The 20,392-nt window shown below is 39.4% G+C and overlaps 1 protein-coding gene across 1 annotated transcript in view; it reads right to left on the bottom strand.

Annotated features, from left to right (window-relative positions):
• Nucleotides 1–1,396: 1,396 nt before the first annotated feature.
• The window catches only part of LOC100338172 (uncharacterized), a 42,491-nt gene continuing 23,495 nt past the window's right edge, over nucleotides 1,397–20,392 (bottom strand). The window contains exons 4-6 of the mRNA XM_008269820.5: nucleotides 6,692–6,818; nucleotides 6,382–6,474; nucleotides 1,397–3,842 (exon numbers count right to left, since the gene is read on the bottom strand). Coding sequence (XP_008268042.4) covers nucleotides 1,990–3,842; nucleotides 6,382–6,474; nucleotides 6,692–6,818 — 2,073 coding nt within the window. The 3' untranslated portion in view covers nucleotides 1,397–1,989. The remainder of the gene's footprint in view (nucleotides 3,843–6,381; nucleotides 6,475–6,691; nucleotides 6,819–20,392) is intronic.

Below are 20,392 nucleotides of genomic sequence, written 5' to 3'. Positions count from 1 at the left end.
GTTTTATTTAACTTATACAACTGAGGGATCCCTTGGGAGGGTGGTAGAGAAAAAAATACTAAAATCAATGTAGCCGGCACCGTGGCTCACTAGGCTAATCCTCCGCCTAGCGGCACCGGCACACCGGGTTCTAGTCCCGGTCGGGGCGCCGGATTCTGTCCCGGTTGCCCCTCTTCCAGGCCAGCCCTCTGCTGTGGCCAGGGAGTGCAGTGGAGGATGGCCCAGGTGCTTGGGCCCTGCACCCCATGGGAGACCAGGAAAAGCACCTGGTTCCTGGCTCCTGCCATCGGATTAGCGCGGTGCCGTGGCGGCCATTGGAGGGTGAACCAATGGCAAAGGAAGACCTTTCTCTCTGTCTCTCTCTCTCACTGTCCACTCTGCCTGTCAAAAATAAAATAAAATAAAATAAAATAAAATAAAATAAAATAAATGTAAAGCTATAATAATGTCATACAATATAGAGGTAGATAAAGGGGAACAGAAAAGCAAGATTCATTTAAAGGGACAGTACATACTATGATGGCTTGTGTGAAAAATCTCAGGAGAAAACAAGTGCTGCAATGAACAAGATTTGGAGTTATTCTTTTTAGGAAGGGGTTGTACTGGTACCTAAATAAATATTCAAATATTGTGAGTGGGATTTGACTTGATTACAACCCAATCCATGATATTTTTTAAAAAATATGAGAACTCCCAGATGTTCAGCTGAAACAACAAAGATGGTTAACTTCATAGCATCATTTTCACATGTACCTAGAGTGCCCATGCAGAGATCTAGGAAGCGTCATGGCATGCAGTACATAAGAGGTGAGGCTTAGTTGCCTTATGAGTATTAGGTGTACTGAGCATGCAACCACACATATTCGTAGCTGACAAAACAGCAGCATCTACACAGGAGCAGGGTTTGGGTAGTGTATTGGGTGTGATCCAGATGCTGCTTACTGTCCATTCCTAGTGCTTACTAGCTACCTGCCTATATCATCTCCAAATTGCTCAATGGAATAAAATGGGTCAGAACTGTGCAAGGTAAATAAAAAAAAAGTCAGGAATAACTCACAACAAAGTGGAAGAGAAGCAATACCAAAAACAAAGCAAAAGTAAACACTGGCAGAGATTCAATCACGGGAAGACGACTTGGATTTTAGGCCACTAGAGCACTTTGCTCACATTCCTCTTCACCCTATAAATTATTCCTCTAGCAGTACGGGTAAATTCAAACATACACACAGACAAGTCTGTGATTCTCATGAGCCGCCTGAGATTAAATCTCTAACCTGAATAAAACAATCATCCAGGCCTGGGGGTACAGCCCTATGGATGGAAGATGAGCTAGATGTGTCTGGCCACACCCCTGGTTGGAATAATGTGCAGAAATCATAAACAGACAAAAAAAAGCTACACCAAACAATAACTTTATAAGTGATACAGATGGTATTTCAGATAACTGAATGTTATAGACTGAATATTTGTTAACAAAATTCACATGTGAAAGCAGAATTTGTCTTACAAAAAGTGAGGGAAAAAAATGCAGATTGTGTATCAAAGAGAAGAAAATAAACAACACAGAGCCCATCTCTATCATACAGGATTACGCCCTCATGTGAATTCCCTAAACCCTGCTGATGTGTGACTTCCAGAAAGGGTTTTCCCACATACCCTATGCTATCAGTTTTTATACAGTAAAATTTTGCTGATGCTTGTTGAAGTTTGAATTTATAGTAAAAGGTGATTCCACTTCCATTACATTTATAAGGTCTTTCTGAGTTCTTTGGTAGACATTGAGAGATTTATGGTAGAAAGTTTGTCCACATATATATGCTTTGTCATCTGCGAGGTCTTTGTGCTGAAATCAGGGTTCTAGCAAAATGAGCTTTCGCATTCATCATGCTGATAGGTATTGTTTTTCTCTGCATGAGTCCTGTAATGTCTGTTAAGATTTAACTTATGCCCTAAGGTTTTCTCACATTCACTGCATTAAATAGGTTCCTCTTATGTGTGAATTCTATGATGCTTATTGAGGCTTGACTTCTGGGAAAATGTTCTTCCACATTCACTACATGCATAAGGTTTCTCCCCTGTATGAACTCTCTGATGCAAACTGAGGTATGACTTATGGCAAAAGGCTTTTCCACATGTATTACATTCAAAAGGCTTCTCCCCTGTATGAATCCTTTGATGTTTAACAAGGTCTGATTTCCGTGAAAAGGCTTTTCCACATATAATACATACATAAGGTTTCTCCCCTGTGTGAATACGCTGATGTTTAATGAGGTCTGACTTCTGGTGAAAGGCTTTTCCACATTTATTGCATTCATAAGGTTTATCCCCTGTATGAATCCTCTGATGTTTAATGAAGGAGGACTTATGATGAAAGGTTTTTCCACATTTATTACATTCATAAGGCCTCTCCCCTGTGTGAATCCTCTGATGTGTAATCAGGTCTGATTTCCAGTGATAGGCTTTTTCACATTCATTGCATTCATAAGGTTTCTCCCCTGTGTGAATCCTCTGATGTATAATGAGGCTTGAATTCCAGGAAAATGTTTTTTCACAGTCATTACACTCATAGCGTTTTCCACCTGTGTGCATTCTCTGATGTGTAATGAGATGTGACTTCTGACGAAATGCTTCTCCACACTCATCACATTTGTAAGGTTTCCCACCTGTGTGTATTCTCTGATGTGTGATGAGGCTTGACTTCTGACGAAAGGCTTTTCCACACTCATCACATTCGTAAGGTTTCCACCCTGTGTGTATTCTTTGATGGGTAACAAGGTTCGATGTCTGGCGAAAGGCTTTTCCACATTCATCACATTCATAAGGTTTCCCCCCTGTGTGTATTCGCTGATGGGTAATAAGGTGTGGCCGCTGGCGAAAGGCTTTTCCACATTCATCACACTCATAAGGTTTTCTCCCTGTGTGTATTCTCTGATGTCTAATGAGGTGTGACTTCAGGTGAAAGGCTTTTCCACATTCATCACATTCATAGGCTTTCTCCCTTGTGTGAATTTTCTGAAGCTTAATGAGGCCTAACTTCTGGTGAAAGGTTTTTCCACATTCATAAGATTTCTCATCTGTCTGAATTCTTTGATTTCTAACTAAGTCTGACTTTTGATAATTCACTTTTCCACATTCGTTATACCCACAGGACTTTTCCCCTACATGAGTTCTGTGATGGATGGTAAGGCATAATTTACAATTGAAAGATTCCTGGTGGCATTTACATTCATAGGATCTTCTCCTTGTTTGTGATCTCTGACTTATTGTAAGATCTGACATGTAAGTGAGAGTTTCCTCAACATATTCATATGGTTTCTCTTCCATATATGATTGCTGTTGTTCAGTGACATTAGAATTTTCATGGATAGCTTTATTTTCTATCTGTGTGGTCTTTCCTACAATGACAGTTGAATTACTACAGGTCTTTCCTCCATAAGCCTCTTCACATGCAAACAATAGCATCCTCCTATTGAAAGCTTTCCATTGTCCACTCTGTTCAAAAGGCTGCTGCACAGTCTGAATCTCGTGATGCTGTCTCAGTTGCTCCCAGTGTGAGAGGGCTGTCGTGGGTGTATTACAGCCATCAGATTTCTCTTGTACTTGCATCTCATCCAGCCCACTAGTGAAATGCATATTCTGAAATGCACTGCTTGCTTCAGCTTTCGTTCCTGAACAATTTATTTTTGTAATTAGTTTTGGAATATGGCTTGAGCTTAAATTAACTGTTTTTCTTAATTCGAGTCTCTCTTGAGTTGATGTGTTTTTTCTGATTGCAATTTGTCCCAAATTTATGTCTTGACTTTCCTGGTTGGACTCAATCAGGTCACTCATTTTCTGGACAACTGAAATATAAAAATAAAAAAAAAAAATCCATCAACCATATCTAAGTGTTTCTTCTTAGCCACTTGCATAACTGCAATGAAGTTTCTTGCTAGGCTAGTGGCATAAGATTTTAACAGCATGGGAGACCCAGAAGAAGCTCCTGGCTCCTGGCCTTGGATTGGCTCAGCTCCAGCTATCGCAGCCTTTTGGGGAGTGAACCAGCAGATGAAGGATGTCTCTCTTTGCCTCTGCCTCTCTGTAACTCAACCTTTCAAATAAAATAAATACATCTTTTTAAAAAAGTTCACATTTATGATCACTATGGTATTTATCCTTGATATGTTATTATAATAAATTACACCAATGGATTTCCCAATGTTCAATCATAATTTTCTTAGTATTAAAATGGTTTCTTTTCATTGTGTGTGTGTGTGGAGGGGGTTATATGGTAAGGTGGTAAAGCAACTGCTTGGATGTCTACAACCACTAAAGTTTGAGTCCTGAATACTCTGCTCAAAAACAATATCCTGCTAATGTATGCTGGAAGGCAGCACATGATAATTCAGGTACTTGCATTCCTGACACACACTAGAGATCATGATGGAAATCCAGGCTTCTGGCTGCAGCCTAACTCAGCTCTAACTACTGCAAAAATTTGAAGAATAAACCAGTGAATGGAAGATCTCTCTGCTTCCACTATCAACATGTCTTGCAAATAGATAAAATAACTAAATAAGACAGTTCTAAGATTTATTTTGTTTGAAAGTCAGGGTTACAGAAAGAGGAAGAGACAGCAAGAAAAATCCTCTATCTGCTGGTTCTCTCTCCAGATAGCTGAAATGGTCAGGGCTGGGCCACACTGAAGCCAGCAGCCTAGAGCTTCTTGTAGGTCTCCCACACGGGTTGCAGGGACCAAAGCATTTGGGCCATCTTCTGCTGTTTTTCCCAGGCCATTATCAGGGAACTGGATCAGAAATGGGACAGCAAGGACATGAACTAGCACCCATATGGGATGACAGCATTGGGTGCAGTGGATTTTCCCACTATGCCACAACACCAGCCCAGTGTTTTAGATAGTAAGGAAATTCTTAGCAAAAATATTTCTGCATTTCTCTACTGGATTTTCAGTCCTGAAGATGGGACAGTCTTATTGACATTTACTTGCAGATGTAGAAAGACTCTTGCCCCTAAGCAGGGTCACAGCTTAAGAACAGAGTCTGCATCTATGGTTAATCTCATATTCAGTCTTCCCAGGCAAATGGCTATAGACATTTATGGGTTTTGTTGGATGAAAAATCTTTTCTTTCCTGCACTCTACGATGATTGCTTTCCCTGTATTATTAAGGAAACATTATCTCTTCAGCTTATTAGAACCATAACAGAAACAAAAAGTCTTAACAGAAGTATCCCAGGCATGCTTCCCCTACCAGTTTAAGAGAATTGGTTCTGCAGCCCAGGTTGTGTTCAACTTTCTAAAAAGTGTCTTCTAGCTCATTCTGAGATCAAAACTCCTGGTATTCTCCTCTCAATTCTTGGTACACATGTTCCTGCTTGGTAATTTGCAGTTCTGAAGACTTTTGATCTCTATGTTGGAGATTCAGGTGTCTCCTATTTTCACAGAAACCTGAATATCCTATGAATTTATCTTCTGCTGCTTTGTTCACTCCCCTAACAGCAACAACAGCCAGGGCTAGGCCTGGCCAAAGCCAGGAGTCAGGAGCTTCTTCAGGGTCTCCATGTGGGAGCAGGGACCTAAGCACTTGGGCCATCCTCCACTACATGCCCAGACACATCAAAGGGAGCAGGATCAGAAGTGGAGCAGCTGGGACTCGAACCAGTACCCATATGGGATGCCAGCATCATAGGCAGTGGCTTTAACTACCATGCCACAACGCCAACCCCTATCATTTTCTTATTTATTTACTTGAGAAACAGAAAATGAGAAAGAGAAAAAAAAGCCAAGAGAGCTCCTATCCAGGGGTTCATTCCTCAAATGATAGCAATAGGCTATCATTTATGTATTTGACAGGCAGACACAGAGAAAGAGAGAGAAAAGAGAGGCAAAAAGAGAGCGCTTCCATTCACTAGCACAGACCTGAACCACATACAAGAATAAGGTCTGGGCTTTGCTAAAACGAAGAGTATGAATATAATCTGGACAACATGTAAGAAATCGGTACAGCTCAAATGAAAACACTGAAGGAATGAACATGAAAAAAAAATGCCTGAAAAAAAACCTGAGTATTAAAGAATAGAGAAAGAGAAGTTAGAATTTAGGGAATATATCTAACATAGAAAATATCTTTTCTGGCTTTGAAGAGCCAGAAAAGGGTTGGATTCACATGTGATAGATTAAAAAAAAAAAGAGCAGAAAGAAAAACAGAAAATGAGGTACACTGGTGTATGTAGAAGAGCCTTCTCTGGAGACTGTAGAATGTGTGGGGTGCATGAAACCAGCTGTCCTTCAGGGTTGAGATCTGAGAAACATTAATGAGAAGAGCTCCGATCAACAACTGTCTTTTTGTCCCAGTCTCCCTGCCCATATATGTGTTGACTGACCTGGGAGGCTCTGCTTTAGGGATTTTTCCACTATCCATGGCTCTGCTCCTTGCTCCAATTTGTAGATCAAGTCTGGTTTGATAATGCAGTGCCCTGTTAATGGGAAAGAATGTCAGACTTCATTAAATCACTGTATTAAATTTTTTAAAGAACTGGTTCCAGAAGCTGGGTAACCAAAGGGCCATTCTTAATGGTCTCAAATGCTATTGCTATCCAGCATTATACCTTATAAAATGTCCTTTTATTTGTTAAGTAGGAAAAATGAGTTCCACTTGAGCATTACAGGGTAGTAATGGGTAGTGTCACTCACCCAAGGATAGCAAGCTGCTGTAGGTCTCCAGCATCACATCCTTATATAGGGTCTTCTGAGCATTGTCTAGGTCCTGCCACTCCTCCTGGGTGAAGTCCACAGCCAGGTCTTCAAATGACACCAACACCTGTAACAGCACATTTCTGTTCAACTCTGTTACAAAACAGAAAGACTAAAAGTGCATTCTCTGTGTGTATTTGCTACTTACATAAGATGTAGCTATTTTTGTAATTTATATGGTAACAGAAAGCAAAATCACACTGAAAATGTGTTGTCTCTGTATTAATGTTAGAATTGAAAAATCAGAGGATCAAAGATGGCAGATTAGGGAGCAGCATGCTTTGCAGGGCTCGGATAAGCAGTGAGGAGAAAAGGGTAGGAGGTACACTCTGGGTGGAGAATTGAAGAGAAAATCACCAGGGAAGCCCCATGGGAGGGGGCAAAACAATGTGAATCTGCATGGTGAGTCCTGATGTGCAGCCTACGCAGATGCCGTGGTGGAGAGCCAGAGCTGGCAGCATGTTAGAGACAGAGGGGAAGCCAGACTGCAGCAATCTATGGGGATAGAGCTAGAGAGAGTGTGGCATGGGTCCAGACTGAAGCCCTGGGGGCTGGCAGTTGCTGGTAGATGCCTGTGATCCCAGTGAAAGTGGAGGGTTGGGACGTTTGATTCAAGTCAATCTCTCCAAAACAGAACCCACGATATGACTGAGAAAGGGCAGGCACCATTTTACAATAGGGCAAAAAAATATGGAAGCTTGCAAGCATGCACATAACAGCTCACTGAGATGGGCCACATGAACACAGTGCTGGCAGCAGGTGGGGGGGGGGGGACAGGCATTTGGACAGTGGGTGTAGTGTGAGTGTGTGATCCAGAGCTTTGAGCGGAGGGAATGGCCTGCATCCCCCAATGACTCAGAGCTTGGTTGGGACCTGGCTGGCAGCTATGAGAGACAGAGGGGCACCTGCACCAGCAGTGCCCTCTGGACTCTGTGACTGTGGGAGCCTTGTGTGCAGAGAACGTGGGGACTCAACAGCTACATGCAAAGGTGTAGGGTGTAGCTGGGTATTCAGTTCCACCATGAGCCACTTGGGTGTTACCCTGGAAACTTGCCCCACCCTACAGCACTGACAAGAGCACCCTGGCCGCACCCACCACACACCTTCTGGTATTCACAAAGGGGAAAGACACTCCAAGAATCCACAGAAGCATAACCCCAAAGATAAAAGCCATCAGAAGAAAAAATTAAAAATCAACACCACAAAAGGTGAAAAATAAGAGCAAAAATTCAAGAAATAAGAATAAGAAAGTCACCATGACCCCCTCCCCCTCAGAGGAAGACAACATTTGAATATTAGAATGCGAAGATGAAGAGATCAAAAACTGTCATAAATAGATTTAGAAAATTAATCATAAGATATTTTTTAAAAAGTCAGAAGCAAAACCAGGAACTAAAGAAAATCATACACAATATGAATGAAAATTTTTTCCAGAAAATTGAAAATTTAAACAGAAATCAAAATGAAATATTAGAAATGAAGTATTCATTGTTTTTGAATGCTGTATAGTATTCTATAGAGTACATGTCCCATAATTTCTTTATCCAGTCTACTGTTGATGGGCATTTGGGTTGATTCCAGGGCTTAGTTATTGTGAATTGAGCTGCAATAAACATTAATGTGCAGACAGCTTGTTTGTTTGCCAATTTCATTTTCTTTGGGTAAATTCCAAGGAGTGGGATGGCTGGGTTGAATGGTAGGGTTATATTCAGGTTTCTGAGGAATCTCCAAACTGACTACCATAGTGGCTTAACCAGTTTGCATTCCCACCAACAGTGGGTTAGTGTCCCTTTTTCCCCACATCCTCTCCAGCATCTACTGTTGGTAGATTTCTGAATGTGAGCCATTCTAACCGGGGAGAGGTGAAACCTCATTGTGGTTTTGAGTTGCATTTCCCTGATTGCTTGTGATCTTGAATATTTTTCAGGTATCTGTTGGCCATTTGGATTTCCTCTTTAGAAAAATGTCTATTGAGGTCCTTGGCCCATCTCTTAAGTGGGTTGTTTGCTTTGATGTTGTGGAGTTTCTTGATTTCTTTGTAGATTCTGGTTATCAACCCTTTATCTGTTGCATAGTTTGCAAATATATTTTCCCATTCTGTTGGTTGCCTGTTCACTTTCCTGACTGTTTCTTTGGAAGTACAGAAACTTCTCAATTTGATGCAATCCCAAATCTTAATTTTTGCTTTGACTGCCTGTGCTTCTGGGGTCTTTTCCAAGAATGAAATCCGGTCATTTGCAACAAGATAGAGGAATCTGGAAAACATTATGCTGAGTGAATTAAGCCAGTCCCAAAGGGACAAATATCATATGTTCTCCCTGATCGGCAACAACTAACTGAGCACCAAAGGGGAAACCTGTTGAAGTGAAATGGACACTATGAGAAACAGTGACTTGATCAGCCCTCGTCCTGACTGTTGATGTACAATGTAATACTTTATCCATTTTAGTATTTTTTTTTTGTTCTAGTACTATTGGTTGAACTCTGTGATTAGCACACAATTATTCTTAGGTGTTTAAATTTTAACAGAAAAGTGATCCCTGTTAAATATAAGAGTGGGAATAAGAGAAGGAGGAGATGTACAATTTGGGACATGCTCAATTGAACTGGCACCAAATGGTGGAGTTAGAAACATGCCAGGGGATTCCAATACAATCCCATCAAGGTGGCATGTACCAATGCCATCTCACTAGTCCAAGTGATCAATTTCAGTTCACAATTGATCACACTGATAGGTCTAAGAGTCAAAGGGATCACACAAACAAGACTAGTGTCTGCTAATACTAACTGATAGAAACAAAAAGGGAGAGAATGATCCAACATGGGAAGCGGGATACACAGCAGACTCACAGAATGACAGATGTCCTAAACAGCACTCTGGTCTCAGAATCAGCCCTTAAGGCATTCAGATCTGGCTGAAGAGCCCATGAGAGTATTTTAGGCATGGAAAGCCAAGACACTCTGGAAAAAAAAAAAAAAAAAAAGAAGACCTAAATGAAAGATCTGTGCGAGTGAGATCACAGTGGAAAGAACGGGGCCATCAAAGAAGGAGGTACCTTTCTCTGAAGGGAGGAGAGAACTTCCACTTTGACTATGACCCTGTCGGAATAAGATTGAAGTCGGCGAACTCAAAAGGCTTCCATAGCCTTGGCAACTCATGACTAGAGCCTAGGGAGATTACTGATGCCATAAACAAGAGTGTCAAATTGTTAAGTCAACAACAGGAGTCACTGTGTACTTACTTTTCATGTGGGATCTGTCCTTAGTGTGTTGTCCAATGTGAAGTAATGCTATAACTAGTACTGAAACAGTATTTTTATCCATAAACTGTACTTTGGAAATTTATATTTACTAAATAAAAGTTAAAAAAAAAAGAAATGAAGTATTCAGAGGATCAAATAAAAATGCAGTGGAAAGCCTTAACAACAGACTTAATGAGGCAGAAGAAAGAATATATGAACCAGAAGACAAATCTTTGGAAATCTTACAGTTAGACAAAACAAACAAACAAACAAAAATAAAAAAAAAGAAAATAGAAAACTTAAAAACACCAAAGATCTATGGGATACTATCAAACAACCCAACATACAGGTCTTAGGAATGCCTAAAGGAATGGCAAGAGAAGGGAATAGAAAGCCTACTCACTAAAATAATTACAGAAAACTTCCCCAATTTGGAGAAAGAAAGGGATGGTCAAGTAGAGGAAGCACACAGAACTCCTAACAGACATGACGAGAAAAGATCTTCACCACAACACATTGTAGTCAAACTTTCCAGAGTTCTAAAATGTACATGAGAGAAACACCAAATTACTTTCAGAATATCTCCAATTAGACTCATAGCCGACTTCTCATCAGAAACTCTATAGGCTAGAGGAGAATGGTGAGATATAGTCCAAATCTTAAAATAAAAAAACTGACAATCCATAATACTGTACCTTGCAAAGTTTGTATTTATAAATAATATGAAATAAAGACCTTCAATAACAAAGAGCAATTGAAAGAATTTGTCAACACTCATCCAGCCTTAAAAAAAAAAAAGTTTAAGGATATGCTGCACAGAGAAACACAGAAAGATAGCCATTATTACGAAAGAATGAGGAGGCAGAAAGCCCACCAATAGAAGCACAAAAGAAATCCAAACTAAACAATAGAAATATTTATAGAAAAAAGGCAGGGCACGTCATTTCTTATCAACAGTCACCTTGAATGTAAACAGCCTCAACTCTGTGGCACAGAGGGCACTGCTTCCAGTGCCATGAGGTCCTCACCAGAGCTGATCTGACGCCAGTACTGTGCCCTTGGACCTCCCACACTGTGAGCTCATCAGTCTGTGTTAAAAGACACAGATTGGCTGAATGGATTGAAAAACAAGACCCATCTATTTGCTGCTTATAATAAACACATCTCACCAACAAAGATACATACAGACTGAAAGTGAAAGGGAGAAAAAGACATTATATGCTAACAGAAACCAAAAAAGAGGTGTTGCCATCATAGTATCAGACAAAATGGATTTTAACATAATAACTGTTAAAAATTAGATGAAGAAGGGCACTATGTAATGATTAAGGGATGAACCCAACAGGAAGATGTGATATAATAAATGTATATGCATCTAATTACAGGGCACCTGGCTACTTAAAAAAAATGTTAATGGATCTAAAGAGAGACATAGACTACAGCACAATAGTAATGGGAAACTTCAACACCACACTTTCAGTGATGGACAGATCAACCAGATAGAAATCAGCAAGAAACAACAGCTAATTGATACTATAAACCAAATGGACCTAATGGATTTCTACAGAACCTTTCACCCCACAGTGGCAAATACATATTCTTCTCATAAGTGCATGAAATTTTCTCTAGGATAGACCATATGCTAGGCCACAAAGCAAGTCTCAGCAAATTCAAAAAATCGAAATCATTCCATGCATCTTCTCAGACCACAATGGAATGAAACTGGGAATCAGCAAACTAAGAATCTCTTAAATCATGTGCAAACACATGGAGACTGAACAATATGCTCCTGAACAAACAGTGGGTCATAGAAGAAATTAAAAGAGAAATCAAAAAATTTCTGTAAACTAATAAAGATGACAATACATCACAGCAAAACCTATGGAATACAGCAGAAGCAGTGCTGAGAGAAGATTATAGCAGTTGGTGCCTATATAAAGAAACTGGAAAGGTACCAAATAAATGAGGTATCAATGCATCTCAAGGACTTAGAATATTTTCAACAAATCAAACCCAAAACTAGTAGGAGGAAAGAAATAATTAAAATTAAGAGAATAAATAAAATGGAAGTAATTAAAATTAGAGAATAAACAAAATTGAAACAAAAAATTATAAAAAAAATCAGTGAAATGAAAAGCAGGTGTTTTTTAATTTTATTTATTTATTTATTTATTTTTTTGACAGGCAGAGTTAGACAGTCAGAGAGAAAGACAGAGAGAAAGGTCTTCCTTTTTCTGTTGGTTCACCCCCACTAACTGGCAGCTACAGCCAGCGTACTGCACTGATCCAAAGCCAGGAGCCAGATGCTTCCTCCTGGTATCCCATGTGGGTGTGGGCCCAAGGACCTGGGCCATCCTCCACTGCCCTCCCAGGCCACAGCAGAGAGCTGGACTGGAAGAGGAGCAACCGGGACAGAATTTGGTGCCCCAACTGGGACTAGAACCCAGGGTGCTGGTGCCACAACAGAGGATAAGCCTAGTGAGCCGCGGCACCAGCCAAAAAGTAGATTTTTTGAAAAAATAAACAAAATTCATACACCATTAATGCAACTAACCAAAAAGAAAAAAAAAGGAATGGACCCAAATCAATAAAATCAGAGATGAAAAAGGAAATGTAACAACAGATACCACAGAAATAAAAAGAATTATCAGAAATTTATTACAAAGAGCTGTATGCCAAAATTAGGAAACCTAAAAGAAGTGGATAGATTCCTAGAAACATACAATCTACCAAAATTGAGTCAGGAGGAGACAGAAAACTTAAATGGACCAATAACCAAGATGGATAATGAATCAGTAATAAAGACCCTCCCAACAAAGAAAAGCCCAAGACCGGACAGCTTCACAGCTGAATTCTAACAGACATTTAAAGAAGAACTAACTCCAATTCTTCCCGAGCTATTCAAAACAACTGAAAAGGAGGGAATCCTCGCAAACTCCTTCTATGAAGCCTGTATCATCTTAATACCTAAACCTGGAAAAGATGTAACAGAGAAAGAGAACTTTAAACCAATATCCCTGATGAACAAAGATGCAAAAATATTCAACAAAATATTAGCTAATAGAATCCAACAATACACCCAAGTGGGATTTATCCCCAGTATGAAGGGATGGTTCAACATTCACAAATCAATAAATATGACACACCACATTAACAAACTACAGAAAAACCATATGATTATCTTAATAGAAAAGTTTTACCTGGAGCCATTAGCCAAGAAAAAGAAATCAAATGGGTACAAATTAAAAAAGAGGAAGTCAAACTATCCTTACCTTCAGGTGACATGATCCCGTATATAGCGGATACAAAAAGGCTACACTGAGAGACTACTGGAACTCATAAAACAGTTTGGTAAAGTGCAGGATATAAAATCAACACAAAAAAATCAATGGCATTTGTATACACAGACAATGTCACAGGCTGAAAATTACTTTTCAGATCAGTATCATTTACAATAGCTCAAAAAAGAATCAAATACCTTGGAATAATTTAACCAAGAATGTCAAAGATCTCTACTATGAAAAGTATAAAACACTTATGAAACAAATAGAAGGAGACATTAAAAATTGGAAAAATCTTCCATGTTCACCATGTTCATGGACTGGAAGAATCAACATCATCAAAACGTCCCTACTACCAAAAGCAATTTACAGATCCAATGTGATCCCAATAAAAATACCACAAAAACAGACTTACAGACCAATGGAACAGAACAGAAATGCTAGAAATCAATCCAAGCATCTACAGTCTATTTATATTTGATAAAGGAGCTAAAGTCAATCCGTGGAACAGTCTCTGGGTGGAAGGGAGGGTAAGTTTCACTATGTTCCTAAATCTATATATAAGAAATATATTAAAAAAAAAAAAAAGAAATATATTAAACTGGGGCTGGTGCAGTGGCACAGTGGGTTAATGCCCTGGCTTGAAGCACCAGCATCCCATATGGGCACCAGTTTTGGATCCGGCTGCTCCATTTCTGATCCAGCTCTCTGTTATAGCCTGGGAAAGCGGTGGGAGATGATGCAAGTCCTTGGGCCCCTGCAACCACGTGGGAGACCCAGAAGAAGTTCCTAGCTCCTGGCTTTGGATCAGAACAGCTTCAGCTGTTGTGGCCACTTGGGAAGTGAACCATCAGATGGAAGACCTCTCTTTCTCTCTCTGCCTCTCTTCTCTCTGTGTAACTCTGACTTTCAAATAAATAAATAAACATTAAAAATATATTAAACTTGTATAACTTAATTAAAATTTAAAAATAAGAATTCCAAAATCATTACAATAAAATTTCCTTTATCTAGACTTATCTTTCTCTTGATTATGAAAGGGGTCACAGTGTAATCTGTAGATATGTTTACACACATGACTGAGTTAACATGTTTGATGAACTACAGGGGACACATATTCAATATCAGTCAGGGTAACAAATGAATTTTTGCAGACAACAGAGAGACAGCGATGATTTTCCAAATGGTTGGGTTCCTGGAACTGACGCTGTGGCATAACGGGTTAAAGCCCCAGCCTGCAGCACTCGGCTTTGCGGCTTTGCGACTCGGCTGCTCCACTTCCTATCCAGCTCTCTGCTGTGGCCTGGGAAAGCAGTAGAAGATGGCATGAGTCCTTGGGCCCCTGCACCTGTGTGGGAGACCTTGAAGAAGCTCTTGGCTCCTGGCTTCGGATCAGCTCAGCTCTGGCCCTTGCGGTCACCTGGGGAGTGAATCAGCGGAATGGAAGACCTCTTTCTCTCTCTCTGCCTCTCCTTCTCTCTGTGTAACTCTGACTTTTAAATACATAAAATAAAAAAATAATGGTTGTGTTCCTGCTACCCACATTGTAGACCTGGAACAAGCTGTTATTGGCAGGATTCATCCTACCCCAGCTCCAATCACTACAGGTATTTGGAGAGTAAACTATTAGATAGGATCTCTCCTTCTACCTCTCATATAAATATATTTTGAAAGAAAGAAATGTTACAAAGTTTGGGGTTCTAAGAGATAAAGCAAAAAAAAAAAAAACATAAAAACAGAAGCAAATCTGACACTTGGTGAATAGGTAGTATAAATCAGAAAGAAATGCCTGGTTATTTAACTAGTAAATAATTCAGCAAAACAAAAAACCCACCAGCAACAGTAACAAAAGGGAGTACAGCAATGCCCATGTATGTTATCCAGGGCTATATAGGCATTAAGTATTACTTATGGCCACTTTTGAAGGTACTTAAAAAAGGTTATGAAAAATTCAATTAGAAAATAAGCTACTTTTGTAACAAAAATTTTGAAATTGATGCATAACTTTTTCACAATGCACATTTTCCATGGACTTTTTCATCACCTTTTATATGTACTTAATTACATCTGTTACTATGTAACCTAAGTGTAAGTCAATTAATGTTTACCTCATGGACTTAATGGTTTAGAAATACAGACTGGAAAACAGAATAACTGAAATGTATCACTCTGCTTGGTAGGAATAGAGGAAAATGTTTATCTTATGAAAAAATCTCAGTTCATACAAGCAGGAAAAAAAGGGAACAGAGACAAACAAGAAATTTTATGGACCACAAGAATGGAAAATTCTCAAAAGCAGTCTCATTTTATCAATTAAGGTTGAAAAGTTTACCTACTCTAGTTCTTACCAAAAAATAATACAAGAAGAAATCATTTGAGAATCAAACGCAATCATATTCAACTCCATGGAAATATTAAAATGAAGGTAATGAACATGGCAACTATTTTTATAAACTTGTAAATCGATTAAATTGGCTCTAAATAGTAATTTCAATTTTTCAAAATTGCCCAAAATTGGAGAATGAGTTATATCTTTTAAAACATTGTTTACATAATGCATAAATAATATACCTAGGGAAAAAACCATGCATCAAAAGCCTGACATGTAGTCAGAATCATAAATATGAAAATTTATAAATATTTACAATTATATGCTCAGAAACAACCAAACTGACTTAAAACGTACTGGGGATTTAAGCTGTAAGACCATCTTAGATAATAGGAAACATTCCAACAGGACTGATAAGTCTAAGTAGGCACATTCTTAGGGATCTTTGCTAATGAGTGCAGCATGGATGATAGAAAAAGACATTTCAGAAAGCAGGCAGTGGTTCTTTGGATAGGAACAGACTGAGTAGCTACCAAAGTACAGAATCAAGGTCTCTGCAAAGAATGTATTCCATCCATAGGTTAGTGACCACTTCCAACATAATTTGTCCCTATTATGACAAGACTGCATTGAAATGATGCTCCCATTCTTCTCACTCCAGGTACTTTCCTTTCTCCTTTTCAAAAAGGAATTATAAAAAAAAGGGGGAGGGGGAGCCTACTGGGATTATTTTGCTCACTTTTTGACCCATGTACATTATGTATAGTAAGAAAAATAACTTGTCTACTTAGGACACATGTTTAAGCATTGAGATAATTCATATCCGAACATGATATAAGTTGATGGCACCATTCAGAAAATTTGCATTTGAGGCAAAGTGATGAATAGATGAGACCTTAGGTATGCCTCTGTGGGTATGGAATAAAATTAAGATACAGGTGGAGGGGGTTAGCTCTGTGGCATAGCGGGGAAAGCCACCTCCTGCAGTGCTGGCATCCCATATGGGTGCTGGTTCAAGTCCTGGCTGCTCCATTCCGATCCAGCTCTCTGTTAAGGCCTGGTAAAGCAAGAGAAGATGGCCAAGTCCTTGAGCCCCTGCACCTTCATGGGAGACCTGGAAAAAGCTTCTGGTTCCTGACATAAGATCAGCACAGCTCTGGCTGTTGCAGCCATTTGGGTAGTGAACCAGTGAATGGAAGTCTTCTCTCTCTCTCTCTCTGCCTTTCAAATAAATAAATAAATCTTTAAAATTATATATACATGTGGAAGAAGAGGAATTTTATTACATGGGGACCACTGCCCATTCATCTTGAGTACTGCTTCTAGTGGGAAGATCACATTCCCTCTTCCTAATCTGGGAAAATTCAGACAAGGCCAGAGGATTCTAACAAAGGAAGTATCAGTCAAAAGAAATTACATTGAGAAGAGCTCTACTGGACCCAGTGTCCACTCTTTTTCCCCAGTCACAAAGACAGGCAAAGTTCCAGTAAAGGGGATTCTACCAAGCTAGGAAAATCAGATTTGATACACATCCTAAAGGTGGAAGCCCTGCAGAGACTAGGAGTCACAGACTACCTAATCATAACCAAGCTCATGACCTCTGATATTCACTCAGACAAAGCATCAAAGACAGCAGTTCATCCTCAAAGACAGATGCCACTGCAAGTCTATATGGTCACCCTGTGATTTTCAATAAATGGTGTGGAAAACATACAGAATGAAAAGTGACTCCACAGTGCACACCAAAGCCATAAAAATTTAGGAACTACATGAAGTGCTTGATTTATAATCTTGGGTTAAGGAAGTCTTTTCTAACTCAAACTCATTATCCATAAGCTATACAAGCCCAAGCTGAGAAATATGAATATTAAAACCTCATATTATCAAATTAAAGAAACACAAAACATGATAAAAGAAAAGAGTGAGGCTGGCACTGTGGTGTAGCAGGCAAAGCCATCGCCTGTTGTGCAGACACCAGTTCAAATCTCAGCTGCTCCACTTTCAATCAAGCTAGCAGCAAATGTGCCTGGGAAAGCAGCAGAGGATAGCCAAGTGCTTGGGCCCCTGCACCCATGTAGGAGACAGAGAAGAAGCTCCTGGCTCCAGGCTTCAGACCAGCCCAGCTCTGCACTTTGTGGCCATTTAGAGAGTGAACCAGAGGATGAAAGATCTCTCTGTTTCTCCCTCTTTCTGTGGTTCTGCCTTTCAAAAATAAATAAATCTAAAAAAAAAAAAAAAAAAAAAAAAAAAGAACAGAAAATTTACCTTCCTAATGATAAAAACTGGCAGAACTTCATATAAAAAAATAAGAAAGGAATTGATACAAAAAGGGAAAATCAGGTAAGAATTACAGGTTACTCTGTTCTCCTCAAAAGTAAAATATTTAAAAGTATGAAAAGGTGCATAAATTGTGACAAAAATGAGAAATACAAATTAAAATTATATTGTAATACATTATTTTACCTAATATATTTAAATGTTTGTGATTACATAGGTAAGCACAATAGTTTTGGTAGCTTTTCTTAAAATACACCTCATACTGGACATGTCTTTACAGTACCATTTAACTACTCTTTCATAAATCACAACAGTCACTTTAATAAGTGTCCACCTAGTAACTTAAATAAATTCCCTGCTAACGAACATTCCCTGGGAGAGGCACAGAGGATAGAAAATCCAGAAGAATTTTTGTATGTCATAAGATGGAACAAGATTTGCAGGTTGAGCAGCCTCAACACATGAGCAATGTCCAGGTCATGACATTTGCCAAATTCTAAAGATATGGAGGATAGGAGATAAAATCCAAAGTCAAAAAAGGGTAAAAATTGGGCCGGCACGGTGGCATATTGGGCTAAGCCTCTGCCTGTGGCACTGGCATCCCATATGAGTGCCGGGTCTAGTCCAGGCTGCTCCTCTTTTGATTCAGTTCTCTGTTATGGCCTGGGAAAGTAGTAGAAAATGGCCCAAGTGCTTGGGAGACCTTGAAGAAGCTCCTGGCTCCTGGCTTCAGATCAGCCTAGCTCCAGATGTTGCAGCCATTTGGGTAGTGAACCAACAGATGGAAGAACTTTCTCTCTGTTTTCCCTCTCTGTCTATAACTCTACCTCTCAATTAAATAAATAATTAAAAGGGTATAAAAATCATTCATTCTCATCTTGCTGAATATCCAGAGATCTTTCCAGACATGGGACCCCATTTATATGAGATCTCAGAAGACATAATGGAGATTATATGATGTGTGAGGTGGTATCAGGTAGTATGACACAAATGTTACTGCAGACCTCACTGAGGATGGGATCAGAAAAATATTCATAGAAATAGAAATGAAGCATTTTCCAAAACTAAAATATAATCCCATTGATCAGAGAGGTTTAGGTTGCAAATCACCAATAAAGAAAAATTTTCCTAAAGAAAGATTAGCCATTACCCAGTTCCTGAGATTTTTTTTCTCTAAACACTTAGAATAACTCACCTGGCATGAATGTCTTCATTTATTTTAAGGGTTTGGGCCTCATAGTCTACACTGACAATATGATTTATCAAAACAGGTTTTTGGTCATGTGGCATCAACTCAATCTCTACGTATACTGGAAACTCAAGCAGGATATGATTACTCAATCATGTCCTTGTGAACAAACTTTTTTTGTTTTAAGATTTAGTTTTATATTAAAGTCAGAGTTACAGAGAAAGAGGAATAGAAAGAGAGAGACATATTCCATCTACTGGTTCATTCCCCAAATAGCCACAATGACCAGAGCTGGCCCAGACTGAAGCAGCCAGGAACTTTTTCTGGGTCTCCCACAGGGCTGCAGGGGTCAAAGCACTTAAGCCACCTTCTGCTGCCTTCCCAAGTGCATTAGCATGGATCTGGATTGGAAGTGGAGCAGCAAGGACTTGAACTGGAGCCCATATGGGGTGCCAGCATCACAAGTGGGGGCTTTATCCATTACTCCACAATGTAGGCCCCAAAGCCAAACCTCCAAAAGGACTTTAAACATAGGCTCAGATGAGATCATGTGATTGTCAATGCCCTGTGTTTATTGTCGCACATCATGATTGAAAGAATTAGGTAACAAAAATTAGAATCCACTGAAGAAGAAAAACTAGAAATGCATGCTGGATGGATCATGGACCCTACGTATGTAGATTCTTGCCTATGAAGATTGTTTCATAGCTCATTTTAGTAGATTTTTTTTAAAGATTTATTTATTTATTTGAAAGGTAGAGTTACAAAGAGAGAATGGTCTGCTATCCACTAGTTCATTTCCCAAATGGCTGCAAAGGCCAGAATTGGGCGGATCTGAAGTCAGGAGCCAGGAGCTTCTTCTGGATCTCCCATGCAGGTGCAGCGGCCCAAGCACTTGAGCCATCTTCCACTGTTTTCTCAGGTCATAACAGAGAACTGGATCAGAAGAGGAGCAGCAGGGACATGAACTGGTACCCATTGTGGGACGCCAGTACTGCAGGCAGAGGATTAATATACTATGCCACGGTGCTGGCCCCAGTGGATTCTTTTATAGTAATGAACTGGAATGTGAAAATGAAGACTTTTTTCAATTCCTTAATTACTTTGTGGAATCACTGAACATGAGAGTCATGTTAGGGATATGAGGATTACTTGACATCAGAATAATCATGACTATGGGGATATCCCAATATCAAATAACAACAAAAATTGAAAATGATCATTCAAAGGCTTGCTATGATCAAATTTCCAAAAATCCACAGTTTTTCAAAAGACAAAAATTTAGGTTAATATTCTGGAAATGGCAAATGTGAGAATACAAAT

Source organism: Oryctolagus cuniculus, chromosome 15 (genome assembly GCF_051225735.1).
Source record: "Oryctolagus cuniculus isolate XC-2025 breed Fujian yellow rabbit chromosome 15, ASM5122573v1, whole genome shotgun sequence".
NCBI classification, from domain to species: Eukaryota; Metazoa; Chordata; class Mammalia; order Lagomorpha; family Leporidae; genus Oryctolagus; species Oryctolagus cuniculus.
The sequence above is the reverse complement of the archived record's forward strand: the minus strand, read 5'-3'. Positions and strand labels throughout refer to the sequence as shown.